This window comes from Corvus moneduloides, chromosome 1 (genome assembly GCF_009650955.1).
Source record: "Corvus moneduloides isolate bCorMon1 chromosome 1, bCorMon1.pri, whole genome shotgun sequence".
Classification (NCBI taxonomy): Eukaryota; Metazoa; Chordata; class Aves; order Passeriformes; family Corvidae; genus Corvus; species Corvus moneduloides.
Window position 1 is genome coordinate 99,667,390 of NC_045476.1, and position 19,788 is coordinate 99,687,177.

At 38.5% G+C, this 19,788-nt stretch overlaps 1 protein-coding gene across 2 annotated transcripts in view; it reads left to right on the forward strand.

Moving 5' to 3' along the window:
• Positions 1 to 19,788, forward strand: part of GABBR2 (gamma-aminobutyric acid type B receptor subunit 2) — a 473,703-nt gene that overhangs the window by 268,969 nt on the left and 184,946 nt on the right. For both annotated transcript variants that reach the window (XM_032119790.1, XM_032119799.1), the window contains exon 8: positions 364 to 424. In XM_032119790.1, the coding sequence (XP_031975681.1) occupies positions 364 to 424 (61 nt within the window). The remainder of the gene's footprint in view (positions 1 to 363; positions 425 to 19,788) is intronic.

Genomic DNA, 19,788 nt, shown 5'->3' on the forward strand with positions numbered 1-19,788 from the left:
TTTCTTGTGTGATCTTCGAAAATTTTTACGTATCCTTGATAAAAACAAACAGTGAAAATCAATTGTTTGCATATCTCTGATCATCTGAAATTCAGTATGTTACTGGCTTTATTGTATTTCCATTTCCTTCCATGAAAAGTGGATGGTAACACTGGTCACCTTTCTAAGGCCATTTGAAATCTGTGGAAGAAGGCTATAAGGAGGTGTTCTTGAGTTATTTTGAATCTGGTTGAATCTACTATCTTCAGAGTTTAAACACTGCTTTGGTAATTTTAATAGGTAATGGAAAATTAAAATGTAATGAAAAACTATATTATGAGGGATTTATATAAAAATTTTAAAGTGTTTATTTGTTTTATTTAGGGTGAAGTTGTTTTCAGAAATGGAGAGAGGATGGGAACCATCAAATTTACTCAATTCCAAGGTAGGTTGTAAGCAATTTTCATTATATTATGTATGCAGTTTCAAACTTTTGTGTCAGTTACATTTGTTTCAGGATGTTCTAAGTAAGTACAATTATTTTGAAAAGGAACTGCTTGGAAGATGCAGAAAGGAACTTAATAAGTTTTTGTTACCTGTTTAAAATACTGTGTTCTGAACCTTGAGTGCTGTGAAGTATTTCTGAGAATTTTTCTTGACAACAATCCACATATTTATAGAAACTGCGGATCTATAGCAACCAACAGCTGTTTAAAAAACCCTACTGGTCAGCTAAACATCCACTTCTTAATACAGTTGTTCCTTAAAACTGGGTGTGAAAAGGAATTCAGAGAGGATTTTTGTTGTTCAACTCTTTCAAGTTAGTTTTAGCGCTCTCTGAAAACTCACTTTTGACATTCTGCAACTGCTTGCTAAAACTTGCTTCAGGAGTCAGTCCCTCAGCGTGCAGAGGACACAAACTGCTGACCCCATCCCTTGGAGGCAACACGCTCCACAGCGCAACTCACCAAGCCTGCTGCATCCTCTCAGCCTGAGCTGCTCCTGCAGGGAATGGTCTCAGCAGCAGAGACCACAAATGATGCCATAGAGATTTGTCAGGGGCCATTTGCAGCCAGGATGAGGCACTTGCTGGGACAGGTTTCGGCAGAAATGATGATTCGTGTTGTTTCTGCAGTTTATAGAATGCAATTTATGCGGTTTTTTTCCTAGGCTGAGGCTGAGATAAAACAGGAGATGATTGCATTTGGATGGTCTCGTGAGGGTAGTAGTAAGCTGGCAAATTCTTTTCATACAATGCATGAGAGAGAGCTTGCTCTCCCTTTGTTTTCAGGAGATCACTTTAAACATAATCTTGCTGACCAAGTTACAAAGGCTCATTCTTTGAACAGAAATTGTCTGCTGTATGGACATTATTATTAATGAAAAGCAATGCACTTGAGGGGATCTGTTGTTACTCATTCTAAATTACTGAAGCAATCTTCAGAATTGCTCTTGCCTTCACAACTGTAAGTGATGCTATTAATTCATGTTCCCGGAAGCATTTTGACCCACTAAAACTTTGCAGACATCATCTCACGGTAATGTAATTTAGGAATTCTTGCTCAACACTAATGATAAATATTGATTGCTTCCTCTTCTTCCTTCCCCCCACCTTCTTTTTTCACAGTAGCAGTGTTTACAGCCACATGAAAGAATCATGAGAAAATTTTTACAAGAGGTGTTTATTCCTCAGAAGTCTGGAAGAGCTCTAATGCATTTTGCCTAAGGCAGCTACAAATACCCTCCCAGAGTGAGGAGGAAGTTTGGCATGTTCCATCTGCACATTAAGGATGTGATTGGGGACCATGGGGAGGTGCAATATATATCTTCTGAACTAATCCAGAGGAGCAGTAGAAGTCCAGTATAGCTGATTTTATACTGATTTTTATTTCCAGCCATTCAGACTGAGGTTCTTTATAACATTTTCAGTTTCATATCAGATACTACTTAACATGAATGGTTTTACCATCAGCTGAAATATTGTTTGATCAGTAAAAACACAGGAGACAGCCACCCCTTTTAAAATTCCTTGAAATTGCAAAATTACTATTTCAGAAGTGATTCAGACACATACCGAGTATTTTGATCATCAAACAAAGGTTTCCAATTAACCTACAGAAAAAAAAATAACTCAGGCATCCTATGGAGAAATGCCAGAGGAGGGTTGGATTTCTCCTCATGCAAGCAATAGCCTGTCAACGCATCTTAAGGCTTGTCTCAAGTTTTGTTAATTTCTCAGTCATTTTGGAAATAAGGAGAATGTGCAAAAATGTATGAGAAATTGAAATAAGGAAAGTATAACAACATAGATAAAAGTTTGGGGGGGGTTTTAACTACAAATTTTATTCTAAATATTATCAAGGATTTTTCTGTTCTTTTATTGGTATTGTTTTTGTTCAAAGCTTTTATATTCAATACTTGTGGTATAATCGTAGACATTATTAATCTGTTCAAAAGAATCCTTTATTGGTTAGGAAGCTTTCTGAAACATTCTCATTAACTTTTAATAATTGTTAGACTATTGGGAAAGTTCCTAATAATGTAAAGAAGTTAATTAAGTCCAGTGCTTAAAATGGTAAATGGGTTTTTCCTTTGTAGTTATAGCTGTTAGGAGCTATCGACCATGAGACATACAACTCATTGGTTAAAGTGGGGTTTTTTTAGAATATAATACAAATCACGATGATTTCAAGGAAAAAAGACCACATCAAAGATGTCTTGTAAATGCTTTTGTAAGATTAGTTGTAATTATGAATATAGCTTCTATTAAATGTATTAGTAGCTTATTATCCAAACATAGTATTTTGGAATACCTCAAGAGTAATTTTTTCATCTACACAGCTTTATAGTTTCTTTAATAGTTTAAATGAAAATTGTCGCAGTTGTTCACAGTTGAAATAATTCACTGCAGAAAAATAAAGCAGATAAATAGGTAATCATTTATCAGAATACGGACAAAATCTCTGTTCCTCATTTGCTTGGGTAGAAAAATCATCTGGGCAGTCTCAGGAGCTAAATTTTCTGTTCTTTGCTGGAAACTTTTGTTTTAATGAAACTATCTGCAAACATTTTGGCTATGGAAAAACAGACAGCCACATCTGCCAGAGACAAGGGAAAACCAGCCTGTGAGGGTTCAAAGAGCAACTGCAGTACGCCTGACACGTTGTGATGAAATTCTAAATAGCTGGTTTAATTTTGGATCTAGATACAGTTTTTCCCAAACTCATGCTAGTCATGCCTCTTTTTCAGCTTCTGTGCAGTCTGTTACTTTTGCAAGTGGTCAAACAGATGGTGCCAGAGATAGCTGTGACCAAACTACTTGCTGCTTTATAGATCACGAATACCTCCCAGGAATGATTTAGTATGCAACAGAGAATACAGAGCACATGCAATAGCATTTTCGTTCCCTACCTTACTGGTAAATAAAGAGCAGACTGTTAGTCTGGCTGAGATATCCAATTGATGTTTGAAGTTGGCATCCTTCTGAATGAATGGCTGTTTTTCCACAAGTGCAATTAAGGAACTCTTCTCATAGTCAGACATGTAATTGAAATAGATGGTCAAAATCCTTTATCTAGTGAGAGCTGAAAAAGAGTCCTGACAACTTTTGTGGGCATAGCAGGGAGCAAGGAGGGCAGTAACAAAGCTGAGATTGTAGATTGCCGTGATACGGGAGGCTTCAAGGATAGGCTCTATACCTGTCCTTCAAACTGTTTCACTTTGGCAGATCCTTTCTGATTAATCTGACTGGAGCCTAGAAGGCACCTTGCTTTCAGTCAGATGGCTATTTCTGTCAGGTGTCAGAGAAAACCTAAGAGGCATCTGTGTTGGAATAGGTTGAAAAGGAAAATCAAAGAAGAATCGTAAACAAATACAATTGAAATGTGCGTAAGTCATGCTTTGTGTAGATAGGAAAAAAGTCCGCATATTGGAAAAAACTTTAAGAAAATGGGTGGTCACCTGCCATATCTTTCTGGGAAGAATTTAAGGGTTTCAACTCATTTAGCCACATAATGTGATATGACATTTGTTGGTGTTGAAAGCTGATCTGTACACCAAGCAAGAGGGAGAGCATGACTTGTCAAGTGTAACACCTTTGGTCTTCTTAGAAAAAGCCTTACTGAATTTCTGCAGGAAAAGCCCCAGATATTCTTCTCTGAGTTTAATCAAAAGAAGTAGACAAAAAAAATGTCTACTCTACAGTCAAGAGGAAGGTACACAAGAACCCAGGATTGCTTTCCTGGATCTTCAGTTCATCTACTTTATTCTGACTTTTTTGCTGTCCTCAACTTTTTCAGTGAAGGAGGCATAAGAAATTCTGCAGAATCATCCACAGATACAATAGCTTGTTCTCCAGGGACATCAATCCAACCCTGGAAAAGTTTCCTTCTATTACTCTAAATACAGTCCATCGTACTGTTACCTACTGTTGGTTCTTGTTTCCATAAAGGTTCATGTAAATAATGTGACTAATTGCTTTTGAATATTTCTTTTAATATTTAACATCCATCCAGCATATGTCCCAAAGAACCAGTCTCTGGATGTTTTTTCTGTGATAATGTTGAAGGAATATAATCCAATTAATAGGAAATATTTAGTAAGAACTCCAAAAACTCAGAGATAGGTAGATAGATAGATGGATGCTGTGATGTCACCCTACACTGGTGGTTAGGTTGTTCATAGGGAGAAAACATAAAATTTAATTGCTCTTCCAGCATTGGTTCTGTGTTCTGTTGTTTTCTTTTTTCCTTTGAATTCAATTTATTTGAATATAAATCTTTGGATCCCTCAGCCAAGTGAGTATCAAACTGCTAATAGGTGTCAGGGCCACTCACCCTTTTTCTTCTGGTCTACCAGTCTGGATTTCTTTTTCTATGTCGTACAAGGATTTAGCAGGACAAATAGTGAAAATCATTATCCATATATAAGTATAAATGCAAATGGGTGAAAACTACAGTTCTCCTCAGGCTGAGGAGAAAAAAGTGAATTGAAGCGGGGATCTCCCAAGTATATGATGAGTCTTTGTTATGGGTATCTGTATCAGAACAGGTGCACGGTTTACATTCTGAAATCCAAAAGGCAAGTGTTTTCATGACTTTTTGAGCTGGAGGGTGTCTTTGGACCATAAGGTTTAATTATTGCATGTGAATTTATTGTCTATCAATTTGTCATGTCTTTCATGAATCCATTTATAGTTTTGGCTTTCAACACATCCACTGGCAATGAGTTCCACAAAATAATTATGGATGTAATGATGAAAGCCCTTCCATCTGTTTGTTTTAAATCAACTGTCTTAAAATTTCACGGGGCATACCCCGCTTCTTGTAATGTGATAAGCAAGGAATAACTATGTCTTACTTTTTACATACTGTTCATGTTTTACAGATCTCTCTTATCAATGAGTCTTTTTAGAAATGCAAGTCTTTTTTATCCATTTAGCTTTTTCATCAAAAGCTGCTCTATAATTCTAATAAGCCTCTACCTTTCCTGATATTCTTATTCCTTTTGTGAGAGCTTAATGACAGCTGCACACAACACTGAAACATCCACCTCCATACCTCACATTTCTGAATGACCTTTCTGCATTATTTTAACTGCTTTCACAATATTCTGTCTTGCCACATTCATCCTCTTTTTGCCTCTTTGGCCACCAGTGCCAAAGGGCAGAGCACAGCACTGATGTTTTCAAAGAACCAGCCACAGTAAGTCCAAGGCCTCATCCTTGATGCTCTTAATTACTTAGTACCAACAGCTGCATTTGTATACTGATATTCATTTTCTCTTGTGTGTTATGTTCACTAGCACTGAACATCACCTATAATATATAATATATAATATATAATATCAGTATCTCATGTACCTTTATAAAGTCCTCTGTCAGATGAAACTATGCAGGAGTTTGTATTTAATATATGTTTACAGCTGTTTTCCCCTTTTATTGTCAGGTTTTTTTGACACATTCCTGTTCAATTTCTGTTCTGTTCCATACCTACCAGCAGCAATGTTTCCTCCTGTGCCAGTTATTTCTCTTGTAATCTGTTGTCATTACTTATTAGGAGTTGGGGTTTGTGTTCATTTGGTTTGTTTTTATAAATAAACATGAAAAAAAAGTACTGAAATTCAGGTGCCCAAGTTGTGTACTTGTGCTGTCAAACTGGAGAAGGGACAGATAAGAGTTGTAGAAATTGTTAGGGATCTTAGGGTACTATTTACAAAGAAAGATTAGTGGGATCAAGTGTGGGGAGTTAGTAGAGTCACCTCATTTTGAGCAATCAGTACTGTGTGGATATAAATTGCAAGGCCAGGGAGGACTCGCTGGAAGGGGACACTGATATGCAGCTGCTGGTCGTCATGGCAGCTTGGTTTGGTTTGGTTTGGTTTGTTTTACCTGAGCTAGCTTTAAACAGGCCAACTGCGGGGCTGTGAGCAGTGTAGCAACAATAACATGGAGCAGACTGGAAGCTGGAAATCTGCTCAGGAGCGAAATCAGTGCTTTGGTAGGTAACCTTTCCATTGGGAGCACAGCTATGGGAGGCCACGGCTTTGCAGCTATCAGCATTCAAGCCAACTAATTTCAGGCTAGCTGGGTACTTCTGTGCCACCCAAAGTTGCAGTCAGCATGACAGGGTTGCTGGGAAGAGTTGCATTCTTTATTTTGCCCCAGGCACATTTGAGGAGCAGGGGAGACCTGCTTCTCAGTGTGTGTGTGACTGTGCTTTACACAGCAGTTCATCCCTTGAGAGGTGGTTTGAACTGTGCAAATAATTATTACTGGGACAAGCAGACGCACTATAGAAGAAGCTGTCATTTTCATAGGATTCCACTTCAGTACATTCAGCATACTCCAAGGCACAAAGTGTTTCACGGGATCTGATAAGTCTCTGTCACTATGTTGTGCAAAAATGTCTTAGGAAGTGTCTTAATTACCGAGAAAAAAGACTAACTTTCAAATGTGACAGCAAACAAAAAAAGTTGAAAAGCAATGGAAAATAATTTTACTAGAATTCATTTATACCAAAGACTGAAGTATTCAGCTCCAAAAAGTCAACAGAAATTAGTACCCAACTAAAGAAATAGTGTCTAAGAAGGACCTGAAAGAATTGTTAGATTTTTCCTTCAGAGCTCCTTGACTTTCACTGGAATTTAAACTGAACTTTTTTTTTTTTTCCAATTGGCATTCAGAATCCTACTTCTACAAGAGTTAACTTGTTCAGATGTTCCACTTCAGGTGATGTACAGTGCTGTCCCTCCTTGTCACCACCCAGTCCTCCCTGTCTTTTGAAGAGAGACAGAGGTTTTCTTGAGGGCTATGGGGCCACCTTGACCTGCTGCTCTCTGCAGATGTGTGCTGGCTAATCTCTCCCCTTGGCATCTCAGAAAGACACTTTTTCTGGAAGAATTTGTAATACATTACATGGGGATAAAAAGAGCCATAAGACTTACAAGAAACCCATGAAATTCTGATATATATTATGGGAAAATATTTAATTTGGCATAATTAATAAAGAATTCAGTCTATTGCAATGACATCATCCCTAACTTGTGCTTCAAATATTTCCCCAAGATATACAGAACCGTGAAAGAGAATAACTTTAATTCTTGATGAATAGAAAAGAAGAAAATGAAGTTTATCTAGGTCACTGAAAGGACATAGATTTATTATTTGACATTACTATTTGAACAGACAAAACAGAATATTGTTGAGTAGTACACCAAGCCAGCATTCAAAGGTTTGTATAGTTGTAGGCTAGAGATACAAAGATAATCTTACAAAGCCTAAAAGATCTCTGAATCTGTGGAATCTTATAACAAAGTATATTTGACAAAAATTTCCTTTATAGAACTACTTCAGGGATGGTAGGCAATATCATCACAGTGTTATGAGAAAACATCTCTGACAGGTGGATCTATTATAGATAAGGGAGATGGAAAGGGAATAATTCTTTTGAAACAGTGAATATGGATTTATTCACTGTGTAGGTAACCAAAGGCAGTTGTGAATTTTATGCTGCAGAATTCATTTAGGGATTTGTACTAAAATTTTGAGAGCACAGAAGCAGTTTAAGTCGAGCTATTAGCTCCTTATTAATGGAACAGAAAGGTTAAGTTGCTTTTCAAATGTACTAGTCCCCTTTTTTCCATCCTGATCATAGTTTTGTTTTTTTCTGCCATTACAAATGCTTATTTAATTTCAAATTGTAGAACATAATGCTGTCATTGTACTGGCACCTATTTCTCTAAGCTGTCATTTTATTTTTTGTAAAAACAATCTATTTCAATATATAATCCCTGGACCCTGGTTCAGAAATTAAAGAATTCTGATTCTTTAAATGAGCACATGTAATTAATAGATTTGGAAGAAATCTTTTGAATTTTGTCTAAATGTCTGACCTTTGGTAGTACTCCACAATGGATCTGTGATAAACATCTCTCTGTTTATTTTCATTGAATTTTACTGATTTGCTCCAACAGAAATTTCTCACTCTCCTTTTGAAAAGAAATGAAGTGGCGATGCCAGTTCAGGAAATAGCAGCTTTCCATTTCTCTATTCCAAGAGTCAGTATAGACCCTTTGTAATCACATATTTTGACTTAGAATAAGCACATTTTTCAGACTTTTCTTTTACAGGGTCTGGGAGTCTAAAAAACCCACAACAGCCACACCCCAGACATTTTGGACTTAGGCAAAACATTTTTTAAAAGCTTACTATGGATGTTAATGTACCCCTACCCCTGGAATGAAAGGACTGGGTCATACTTTTCTTACTCTTGAGTTGCTACTTCAAAAATTGAAACCAAAGGGAGAACATGAGTGTGAACTCTTGAGAAAAATCTCTGTTTGAAGTTCCATCCGTCTTGGTATTTGTTACCTTCAACTGGAGCGCATGTATAATTTTTTCCTTAAATGATTATAGAGGACAAGGGATGAATTCCTCATAAGAAAATTATTTCATTAGATTGATCTAGTATATCTACCTGTAGCAAAGTGATTCCACCACAGATGATTTAGCAGTGATTCAGTTCAAACTACTGCCAGAATGAAAAATGTGTTGAATTAATACTGTTCGTGTACGGAACAGGGTGAGGCAGAGATATAGGGAACTGTCATTTGTACATAAAACTAAGTGCTATTTTATATGATCCCCAGCTACTGACACAAAGCTGTTTCATTCCTCACTGTGTTCTCCCTTTATTCTTCCTCTCTTCGTTTAACCTTTATGCCATGGACACATTTTTCCTCCTTGAGCTGCTTTCTGCATATCCAATTCAGAGCTATCCAGGCCATGGTTGACCTTGACAGACTGTACAGTCTTTACTGGTTAATCTCTTGTGTATAATAATCAATTTACTTTTGGAACTTGACTGGACTCACTAGGCAGGCTCAGAAGCCCCACATGACATGGGAAGCATGGGGATAGTCTCCCTGTCAGTGTCTTGGCCACTGCAAATCATCTTGGATCTACCAATAAAGACTAGTTTGAAGGAGGAGGAAAAGAGCAATACCTCACTAAAAGGGTATTCCCTAAACTCATAGAATCATTTAATTTGCAAAAAGCCTCATCAAGTCCAACCTTTGACTAATCACCACCTTGTCAAAGTGAACCTGGCACTAAGTGCCAGGTCTAGTCATTTCTTGAATACTTCCCTGGATGGTGATTCCTCCATCTCCCAGAGTACATTCCAGTCTGTTCCAGTCACTCTGCTTTTGCACTGAGCAGGCTGGATAGCTCTTCCCCAGGAAACATATTCCCATCTATAATATAGTCATGAGGGATCCCTGCTTCTGTTAGAAGTATGCTATAGGATCCAAATTAGTAATACACATACCCTGTTCTGGCCATTTTAAAAGGTCAGGTTATGTATAAGCCTGTGAGGCAAATAGCCCTACATACTGCCTTCACCTGAGTACATCTGGGGAAGCAGATCCTTGTGCTCCTCAAGAATAAGGTGTCTGACACACACAGAGACCCTAATTCTCAAGCAATCAATTTTACTCTTTTAGAATACTGCTTGTAGCACACAGGCTATAGGATGGAGCCAAGGAGAGCTCAGTGGATTGCAGGAATGTCACATGTTCATAAAAGCTGACAACTCCCCCTGGAATATGAAGCATGTGTTTCTCACATTTAGGAGAGAAAATAAGGAGAGGCTCCCTGCACAGAGAAAGGGGAGCTAAGCCTTCATCTCATTCTGGCCCTTCAAAAGGTCAGTGCAGAAAGTGTTGTTACACAAAGTGATTTTAACCTTACTCTGCTAATGTGACATTTGGAGCATGGCTGTGGCAGTCTGATGTGACAGCAGGCGAATGTTGCATTTGTGCTGTGTTAGTAAATGGCAGACGGCCTGATAAAAATGAGAGACTTATTCACGTAAATAGTCTGTGCTTCCCCTCTCCAGAGGAAAAGACTTTGAAAAGTCTCTGAAGTGTGAATCCCAAAGGTCAGTAAATGCACGAAGGGCTTGTTGAATTCAGAGAAGAGAACAGAATTTTAAAAAAATCATTTGTGAATTTTCACACCCAGAAAACATTAAGTTGGGTTTAAGGCTGCAGTTGTATACAGAAGCTATAAATCATCAAAAGCTCTTTAACTGCTCATATCCAGGTTTGATAAATTCAGCTGATAACCTAAGTGATAACCTGTAGCCGAATGCTAGATTATTGCCTGTGTGTTACTGGTTCATTTTTCAGCACTTTAGGGCTATTTTAATCCCTGAAAGACTCAGGTAGCTTTAGTTCATCTGATTTACTGTGCTAGCTAAAATCAGTGGTGCACATAACTACAGCTGTGGGCTGACCCTGGTGCAAGAGGGTTTACAGAAGCATTAGTTCTGGAAAAGAGTGTGGGCTCACAAGCCATGAATAGGTAGATAGGTGTCCTTTGGATGTAGAATGCCCTACTGATGCCATGGACCATAGAATAAGTTAAATATTTCATCCGTCCTCTGAGCTTGAGTTGGACTTGTGCTTCTGTTTCCTTTATAAATACATGTGTCAATTATCTTTTTTAAATGAAAGTTCAAATTATTTTTTTTTTACCCCTGTATGATCTATCTATTTGTATGGAAGAGGCTGACTAAAAGAAAAGAATGCAAAAGATAAAATGTTAGAGGTAAAGACAACAGAGTTGTAAGTCTCAATTTCTAAGTTGCTCAGGCATTTTGAAAATGCTACCCAAAGTGGATTTTCCCAAAGATTAGCTCAGTTGGTCAGAGCATGGTGCTAATCATGGCAAGGACGTGAGTTCTGTCCCCACATGGGCCCTTCACGTAAGATGATCCATGTGGGTGCCTTCCAACTCAGAATATCCTGTGATTCTGTGAAGCTAGCTGGCAGCCAAGTCAACCTCGACATGCCCCATCCCAAATGGAGCAAAGACAAAATCTAACTTTTGTAAAATGTAGTAGCCAGTTAAATGCATCTCCTTTGGTTTCAGAACTGAAGATTTGAGCATGTAAGCATTTTTTCAAGCTTTTCTTTCCTTAGACCTTTGTTTTGATTGATAAAGGAGATCTGGCCAGAATAATGATAATGTTTTCTTGCTCTTTCACTGAATAAGAGAATAACAGTCTAGGTAGGAGCATTGCAAAGTTCCTCAGCTCTGCCCTGTGAAATTTAATGTTGAGATTTACTTAGCATGAGATCCTAAAAGGAATAAAAGTTTATCTTAAATGATCTGTCAGGTTCAATTTATTTGCAGTAATTGGCCTGGAGCTCTTACATTTAGCAAAGCCTTGGCTGCTCTTGCATGGGCACAGTGCTTGGAAGAAAAGGCTCTTTTTGCTGCCTAATGATGCTCCCACGCAAAGTAGTCCAACTAACATTCCTGGCAAGGCTTCCTATCCCAGAGGGCCATGGACAGATGTACTGGAAGAGTAGCTTTGGGCCTTCACAATCTGCATGCATACCTCCTGGTGCTGGGCAACAGATCCTACAGAAATGTGTACTGCCTCGTTCGTGACAGATTTGAGGAATTCAAGAAATACCAGACCTTGCACTTAGTGCCATGGTCAAGTTGACAAGATGGTCAAAGGTTGGACTCTGTGATCTTGGAGATCTTTTCCAAATAAATGATTCTGTGATTCTGTCATTACAAGCAGCCTCCTTGCCTCAAACAGCACAGCCATGGCCAGACATGGCTAATGGGGGCAAGGCGCACTCATGCCTTTGGGCTGATGCCAACTGTGGGCTCTTGACATGCATGAAAATTATGCATGTTGGAACCCCACATTTAGCAGTGCTTCTCCTGAAATTCAGGTAACAGTCTGCAGATGCAAAGGATGGGGAGACGAGATGGTATCTAGGCCTTAGCGGCACCTGTTTCTTTGCTCTTTCACCAGCTCACTAATATATAGACTAAAAGAACAGGTGTAAAAGTGGCTCATCAGTATTCTTCATTGCAATATAATTAATTGATCTCATGACTGAGGCATTCATTCCAGGTGACATTCATATCCCCATCATTTTGTATAAATTTAGGATGAAATATTATGCTTTATTTAAGACTACATATATTCCTCTTGTTTGCTTTCCTTTCATCTCGGCATTGCAACTGTTATTAAAAACAAGCAGAAAGTGGGGAGACAGGAGTAAGGGAATGAATGTCATAAACCAAGTACTCAAAAGTCAGCAATTAGAGGATCATAGGTGAAAGCTCACCAACAGTTTTTCCCTCCATTCTAAAGAGTAAAATTACTAACGTTGAAAATCTCTAGCAATGAAAAAGTTACAAGCAGCTGAGGCAAACTCATTCAAGGTCCAGATAAGGAAACTGGAATAGTCTGTGCTGACAGACCTGATTTTAACTGGGTGAGAGATTAGGTCATAGAGTGGCTTTTAGTCACTTTGCATTAAGAAAGTGAAATTCTGTCCCTACTTTACATTGCTCAGGATGGAGATGGAAACACAGAGTTGAAATATTTCATAATGTTACTCTAATTCAGTCAAATTGTTTGCCACTTAGCATTCCAAATAGTTTCTTCACTAAAACAGAAACGGGTAGGCTGCCCCAAGATGCACAAAAAGGAAGTACAATCTTCAGGATTCTCTGAATTTTCCCTTTGTCAATCTTTTTTTATTAATGTTTGTTGATATCTTCCCAGAGTAGAGAACTGTTAAAAAAGCTAGATCTTGAAAACCAGGTTAAACAGGTTTTTACGTGTGGTAAAAATGCTAGGAATTTTACAACTGGTTAAATTTTGTATAAAAAAAATAGTGATGTACGTATACTGTTATCTCAGATTCAACATAAGCATCATATAATGTCCTCTGTCACCACCATGTGTGGATTTTCCACACTTTGTAGAGGGCCAGTAGCAATCAGTCCGTGGAATAGTGCTAAGCTCCTTTGTGCTTTGACTAGAATATTCTCCTGTGTATTCCCTTTTCTCAGATGGTATGAGTTTTCAGGGAATTGTCCTCATCAGAGATTTGTGAATTGCTGTTCAAGAAATTGCCACAGATTTCCCAAACTATGAGATGTGGGTGCCTCATAAAGGTCTGAAGCAGAAGAAAGCTTCCTGGCTTGTACATATGATAGGTTTCCATGCTTATAGTACAATTCAGCAGCCATTCTCAATGATAGGATTTTTGCCTGTGGTCTATAATTATGAGGGTAGAGAAGGACTTATGGGAATATTTAGATTACATGGCCAGATCATCAGGTAACTCTATGTAATGGTCAAGTAGTAGAAGAAGATGCCAGGAAAGTTATGCCATTCTCATTTTATTTTTCAAAACAAGCTAACTAGATGATGGTGGATAATTAATCCCCATGGAGTGACCAAGGACAAACAAAATTGAACAATAGCTATTTCTCTTTGTCATCTGGAATGGTTCTATAAATTGTGTTGTTACATAAAAATCGATAGCTGATCTGTTAGATGGATAAAACCCAAACAACAGATAAAATATAAATGAAGCTGCATCACACTGAATTGGGTCAAATTACATTGGAAATGGGTCAAGCCTTTAGGAATCCTTCCCTACTGTTGATTATAATGAGTGAGCAAGGTTTTAAAACCAGCTTACAGATTTTAATCAAGTGTAGCTTATGGTATGATGAATTGCTGCTGTGTATGTGCTGTAATTAAGCAGTGCTTTATGAAGACAGTGTAGTTGTACTGTTGTAAACTCTGAGCCTGATACAGCAAAGTTCTGAATCCATCTTGAAATGTTAAACTGATTGGACATTCAGGCCTTTAGCATCTCACACAGTCAAACCTGTAATGCAACAGACAGTGCAAGACATCCTGTTTTGCACATGAATTAAATATTCATCTGTGACTGTAGCAGCTTTTAAATTTTTAAGGTATTGATCCACAGCCTACTTTGATCTTAGAGCATACAATCTGAAGCAATGTTAATATTAAGTACCCAAATATAAATATTATGTTCTGGAGGCACATGAAATGCAAAATTTTATTTCCCTCAAGAAATTAAGTTATTCCAAGCATGTGACAGTCTGTTGCAATGCCTTCTACAAGGAGTACGAATGAAAAAGGTGAATTTTGTTCTTGCTAAAGCGCCCATACAGTTAATCATGTATCATTTTGAATGGGTTTCTTTTTTTGGGTTTTTTGGGGGTTTTTTTGGGTTTGTTTTTTTTTTTTTTTTTGGTTTTTGGGTTTTTTTTTTGTTTTGACACATGTACAAATTGACTGTGCTTGCCAGGTGAAAATGAACTTCCAAATTTGAATAATATATTTGTTTTATTTGATAACTGGATATTATGTATTTAATTGAAAGCTATTTTAGTTAGTTTACCAATTAAACGGTAAGAATGTAGATCCTCAAGCTGTTCTTCGGACGTTTGCTTGATCTTTAACTCCCTGCATGCCCATATTTACACCAGCATTTGTCTGCTCTGGACTTAGACTAAGATGTGGCATATCTAAGCCACATCTAAGCCCTAGAACCTCAGGACAAATTGTTTTCTTTCAAGATGCAATGTTGCTGAGGATGTCCCCGTGTGTAGCAAACAGACCACCCGCATAAAAAGTGCATAATTCAGATGTAGTTCCATCCTCTGCCTGATGTGGAGCAGGAATTTGCATCAAAACCTCCTTTATTCTGAAGTTACTGAACTGCTCCTGAGGTGTATCTGGGGTGAATTTCTAAGTCTTTCCTGCTTATTCTTTTTTGCTATGTATAAATAACTAAGTAACCACAAAGAAAGAGCAAAATGACAGTCCAGGAGCCAGGAAATTAACCTAAACTGGGGAGATCTGAGTTTGGACCCCTCATCCAGATTTTTCTGAGAGGGAACTTAAACCCTTATTTAATGTATCTCAGAGGAATGTTCCTGTGACTGACCTAGGAGGCTAAGTGGGGTTAGCAGAAATTCTTCTTTCTTGTCACAAAAAAGTATTGGGTCAGATGTAGAATATATTTGCACTGTTAATTACGCCCATATTTGGTTTTGACCTTAGTGCCTAGGTCATTAAATCTCCTGGCCAACACAAGTGGAAACAGAAATGGAAATTCCTTAACTTATATTTGAACATTTATAGACCTTTGAATTACTTTGTTAACAGAAAAGGTAAACAATTAGTTTAAACTAGTTAAATGGTAGTAAAATTTCAAGAAAAATCTTAAGCCCAAATATATCAGTGCAACAGGAGTCATCTTTGCTGAGATGAGTTTTTGTTGTCTGTGTACTGCACTCTATTTGTACAGGTGTAAGTGACAGCAGGATTATTTTTTGTGAGCAGGTATTGGTTTTTTTCAGCGGCCTTTTTGAAAACCTTCCTTCCAAAAATTTGTCCTTCAGCTCTTTTCAAAGCTATGCAACTGTAGCGGGTTTGGTTTGTAGCCGGGCGGAAACACCAATTTAGTGTAGTGCTTTGGTCCAAAATACTCATTATTGTTTATCTTCTGTGAGATAAGAATTAGGACAAATGCAAAGCAGGCACCAAACTTGAAAGAATAAAAAGAAGTTTATTAACAGACCTAAAAGAAGGAAAAAAAAAAACATACCACACCTTCAGAACACTTGTCCTCCCCCCTCCCCACCTTTCTCCCTTCTCCCAGTGACAATGTAAAAAGACTACCCTTGAGGTGTTCAGTCTGTTTATCACTTCCATAATAACCTTGTTCAGTCCATTTAGAAAGAGAAGTCTCTCTTGTCCATGCTATGAAAACATTATCACAACGAGACAGCCGCCCGGGTTGGTTCTCTGCTCGCATGTGAGTCCCTTCCCCTGACTTGCAGCTTTTCCCACAACTGCTTTCGAGGGTCCACTCTTGAAATTACTGGGGTAAAATTTTAAGGTTGAGCCGTTCAGAAACAAAAGTTCTCTTCACCCATCTCTGGGAGCATTTCATCTCTAAGAACAGAGGCCCTTCTCCTTCCCTGGGAGCAAAGGGTCTTCCTCATCTTCATCTCTAGGACTATCTCTGGGAGCATCTCTAGGAACTGAGGTTTTCTCCTTTTCCATGTGGAGTCAAAGTCCTCATCGCTTCCATCTCTCCCTGTTCAAATTTCTCATGAAATTACAGCTGCATCAGCATCTGCCTATCTCAGCGCAGGTGCTTTTGCTTACGAGTTGAACACTTCACCCCCCATATCTTCATGAAATTACAACAGGATACTCTGATATATCATAGCTTCACAACAGAATTTCAGCTTTAAGCATCTCCTCTTTCTTCTCCCTCAGGTTTTCAGCTCTTCACAGCACTAAAAGGGTTAATCTCACCTCGGCCTTGCAGCTGTGTGGCTTATTGCTGTTGGTCACCTGACCTCTGCCGGACATCAGTGCTGCTTTTGCTGAAATCTTGGCCGCAGTGGAAGAGGGGCCTTCCGAGCTGCTCTGGCTGCCCACAGCCCTGCTGGGGGGGGTCATCCTGGAGCCGTGGCCCGGCCCAGCCTGGCCCGAGCAGGGCCTGGCCAGGCCCGCTGGCCCCCGCACGGGGCCCGCAGCCACCTGTCCCAGCACCGAAACGAGAGAGCTTGGAGGGGGAGTTTGTCTATTCTTAAGTGTGGATCACAGAGGCGGTCACAACTTTAAGTGGCTTAAAGAATTGTCCATATTCAAACTGGCCACTGATAGGTTCTATCAGGACCTAGAGGAAGCTGTAAGAAGAACATCACTTCTGAGACTCAGCTTGCTAACCTATGACATCACCTCAGCAGAGATTCCTGTGTCTCTCCCTCTTATCAGATTTGTTACCAACACAGAATATTTTGACAATCACAGCTCTACAGAAACAGATCAACCAATCAAACAAACAAAAAAAACCAAACCCAAACCAAATGCTGTATTTGGTTACAAGTATATAATTTTAAATGTTTCTTCTAAAAAAATTTATTAACATTTACTAAATTTTGCTGTATGTAGTAATCCTATTTAACATCTAGGAAAGAGATTAAATATTTCAAAAGTTATATTTTGCATTTGTTGGTTTTGCTTGACAATCAAATGAAGTTGCAAGATAAATTTACTCATAGTAAGAAAAAATTATTTATGCGGTATTGAAACCTATAAGTTGATTTCATTAATTCATTATTTGTTTCCACCAAAAATTAAATACTGACTAAAATTGTAATTTAATTTGGAGACGGTCCTTTTAAAACTGGCTTTAAAACTTTCTTTTATTATGATTGTTATAAACCCTATAGTAATGTAATTTTCAAAAAATATCATCTTATCTGGGATGCTCTTACAAAAATTTGTTGTGATAATTTTTTTCAACTTTATGTTCAAGGGGCCTGTTTTCTTTCTGATGTGGAACTAAATTAGTCATACACAGGTTCCTCTAAGAAAATGTCTCATGCAGGAAGCAGAGAAATTCAGATGATTTTTCACCACTTCAAATTATGTGTATTGTGCTTTCTTGATTGTTAAATTACACTCTAGGCTAGGTCAAGATATAGAATAATTTTTATTTTCAAGTGAATGGGAATTAGATGACTTAGAAGCGTATTACTGGGTATCAGAGAGCAGGTAATTTTATGTTTAAGCTTAGTGAAAGGTTTGTATGGGGTGTAAAGGAGGCTTTTATTAAGAAAATAGGAGCAAGAAATTGGATCTCTTCAAAACAGATTTACCCAATTTCTCTTACTAAAGCCAGTGAGTGGGTTTTCACAAAACCAGTGTCAGCTATTGAGGGAAACAGACAATGTACAAGCTAGATCATGATAGATTTAGCTTTTGTTTTCAATTGAATGCAATTATCTTTCATCCACAGAGGTTTTACAGCATGTCCTGTAAAAATCTCCTAAGATATGAAAAGCCCCACTGAAGAACATCATGCCCCAAGTTAAAAAAGAGAAAAAGATTTTATACATTATATACATAAAAATGCAGTGTCAGTTTATATTTTCTGTTTGTTCATTACTTCATTTTCATATGCAAAGTCAGGAAACTCAGAAGGACAGTTTTATAAACAAGAGTCTCAAGCCTGGTAGTTGTTGCTGTTCTGTTGGTGAATTGCTACTTTTGAACTGGGCCTAGCTGAGTGATACCTGTAACTCTCTCTTTGGACCTCTTCTGGAAAACTTCAAAATGGTAGAGAAATGCCCCAAATAGTTTTTTGTTTTGAGAAACTAGGTAGATATGAGATTAAGGACTTAACAATACATAAAAAGGCCTGTACATACTATTTCTTTTGGAGGTATGCAAGTATTGAGGATAAACATGGTTGTGTCTCAGGGCTCTGGTCTCTCCAGGATTACAGGCTATAACTTTTGGCAGTGAAGCATGGTGAGGCTGTGTCTGTGTCCTCCCATCATTTCTCTGTGCCTCCCACCACCTTTGCTACTGTTCACCAGGCTCAGCATGGTTGTCTGACCTGACCACCGAGCTGTGTGTGTCCTACAGCTGTACCTGTGTCAGCCTGCTTTTTTGGTCTCTCTTGTCAATTCTCTTGGTCTTGCAAAGTAATTTTGGCGTGTTGAAGAGGGTGGGGTGGGGCATGTATCAAAGCTGTGAAAGGATTCAGTATTTTCGGAGTAGGAGCATGAATAGGAAAGGACTGGGTCATTAAGGGCTAGTCCAGAAGAGTCCATGAAGTTTTCACGGCAGCTCCACTGTCCCTCCCACATACACCCACAAGACATACCAGAAAACCCATGACGTACTACCCTTGAATAAAAGAGCAGCTTCAAAATGTGCCAGAATACCTGGGGGCATTCTGCACAGGGATGAAACACCCCAAGTGATGCAGCAGGTTGACATGGTCTCAATACCAGTTGCAGAAGTGAGAATTGCTTTCCCTATGAATTGTAATAATCCTATTCTTTACAGCTCAGGGTTAAAAAGCATCTGCAGAAACAGTCCATGAATAGGATACATGAGTTATAGAATATTTTTCATTTAACTAAGAAACTTCCATTTCTAGGAATATATCCACTGGTGAGTGCCAGAAATAATTCAGCAGAGCAAAGGCAAGGCAAGTTGGTGCTGCAGATGGAAAACAGAGGTGCTGCCAAACAGCAGTGCCCTCTCCATCAATGGTGTGATTGAAAAGGAGCCAGCAACTCCTCCTGCAGCTAGACCAGTGCAGAGGAAGATGCAACACAAGCACTGTTCTGTTCAGCAGCTGTGTTTTCCCCCATGTTCACTCATGCTACTGCTGCAATGAGGAGTAACATGATCTGGTTAAGTGAAAAAGTGATTTAAGCAGGGTGGGCTTAAACCCAAGGCAAACCTTAGCAAGAGCTCTGCAATATGTGCCATAAATCTTGGCCCCTCTGTTGTCTCTTCTTTTTCCTGATATTGGTACCAGGACTGTGGCCAGGACACTTCTGTTCCTCCTAGAAAGTCAGATGGTAAGACCACTGAGGTGAGGAGGGCATCAGGAATAAGGAAA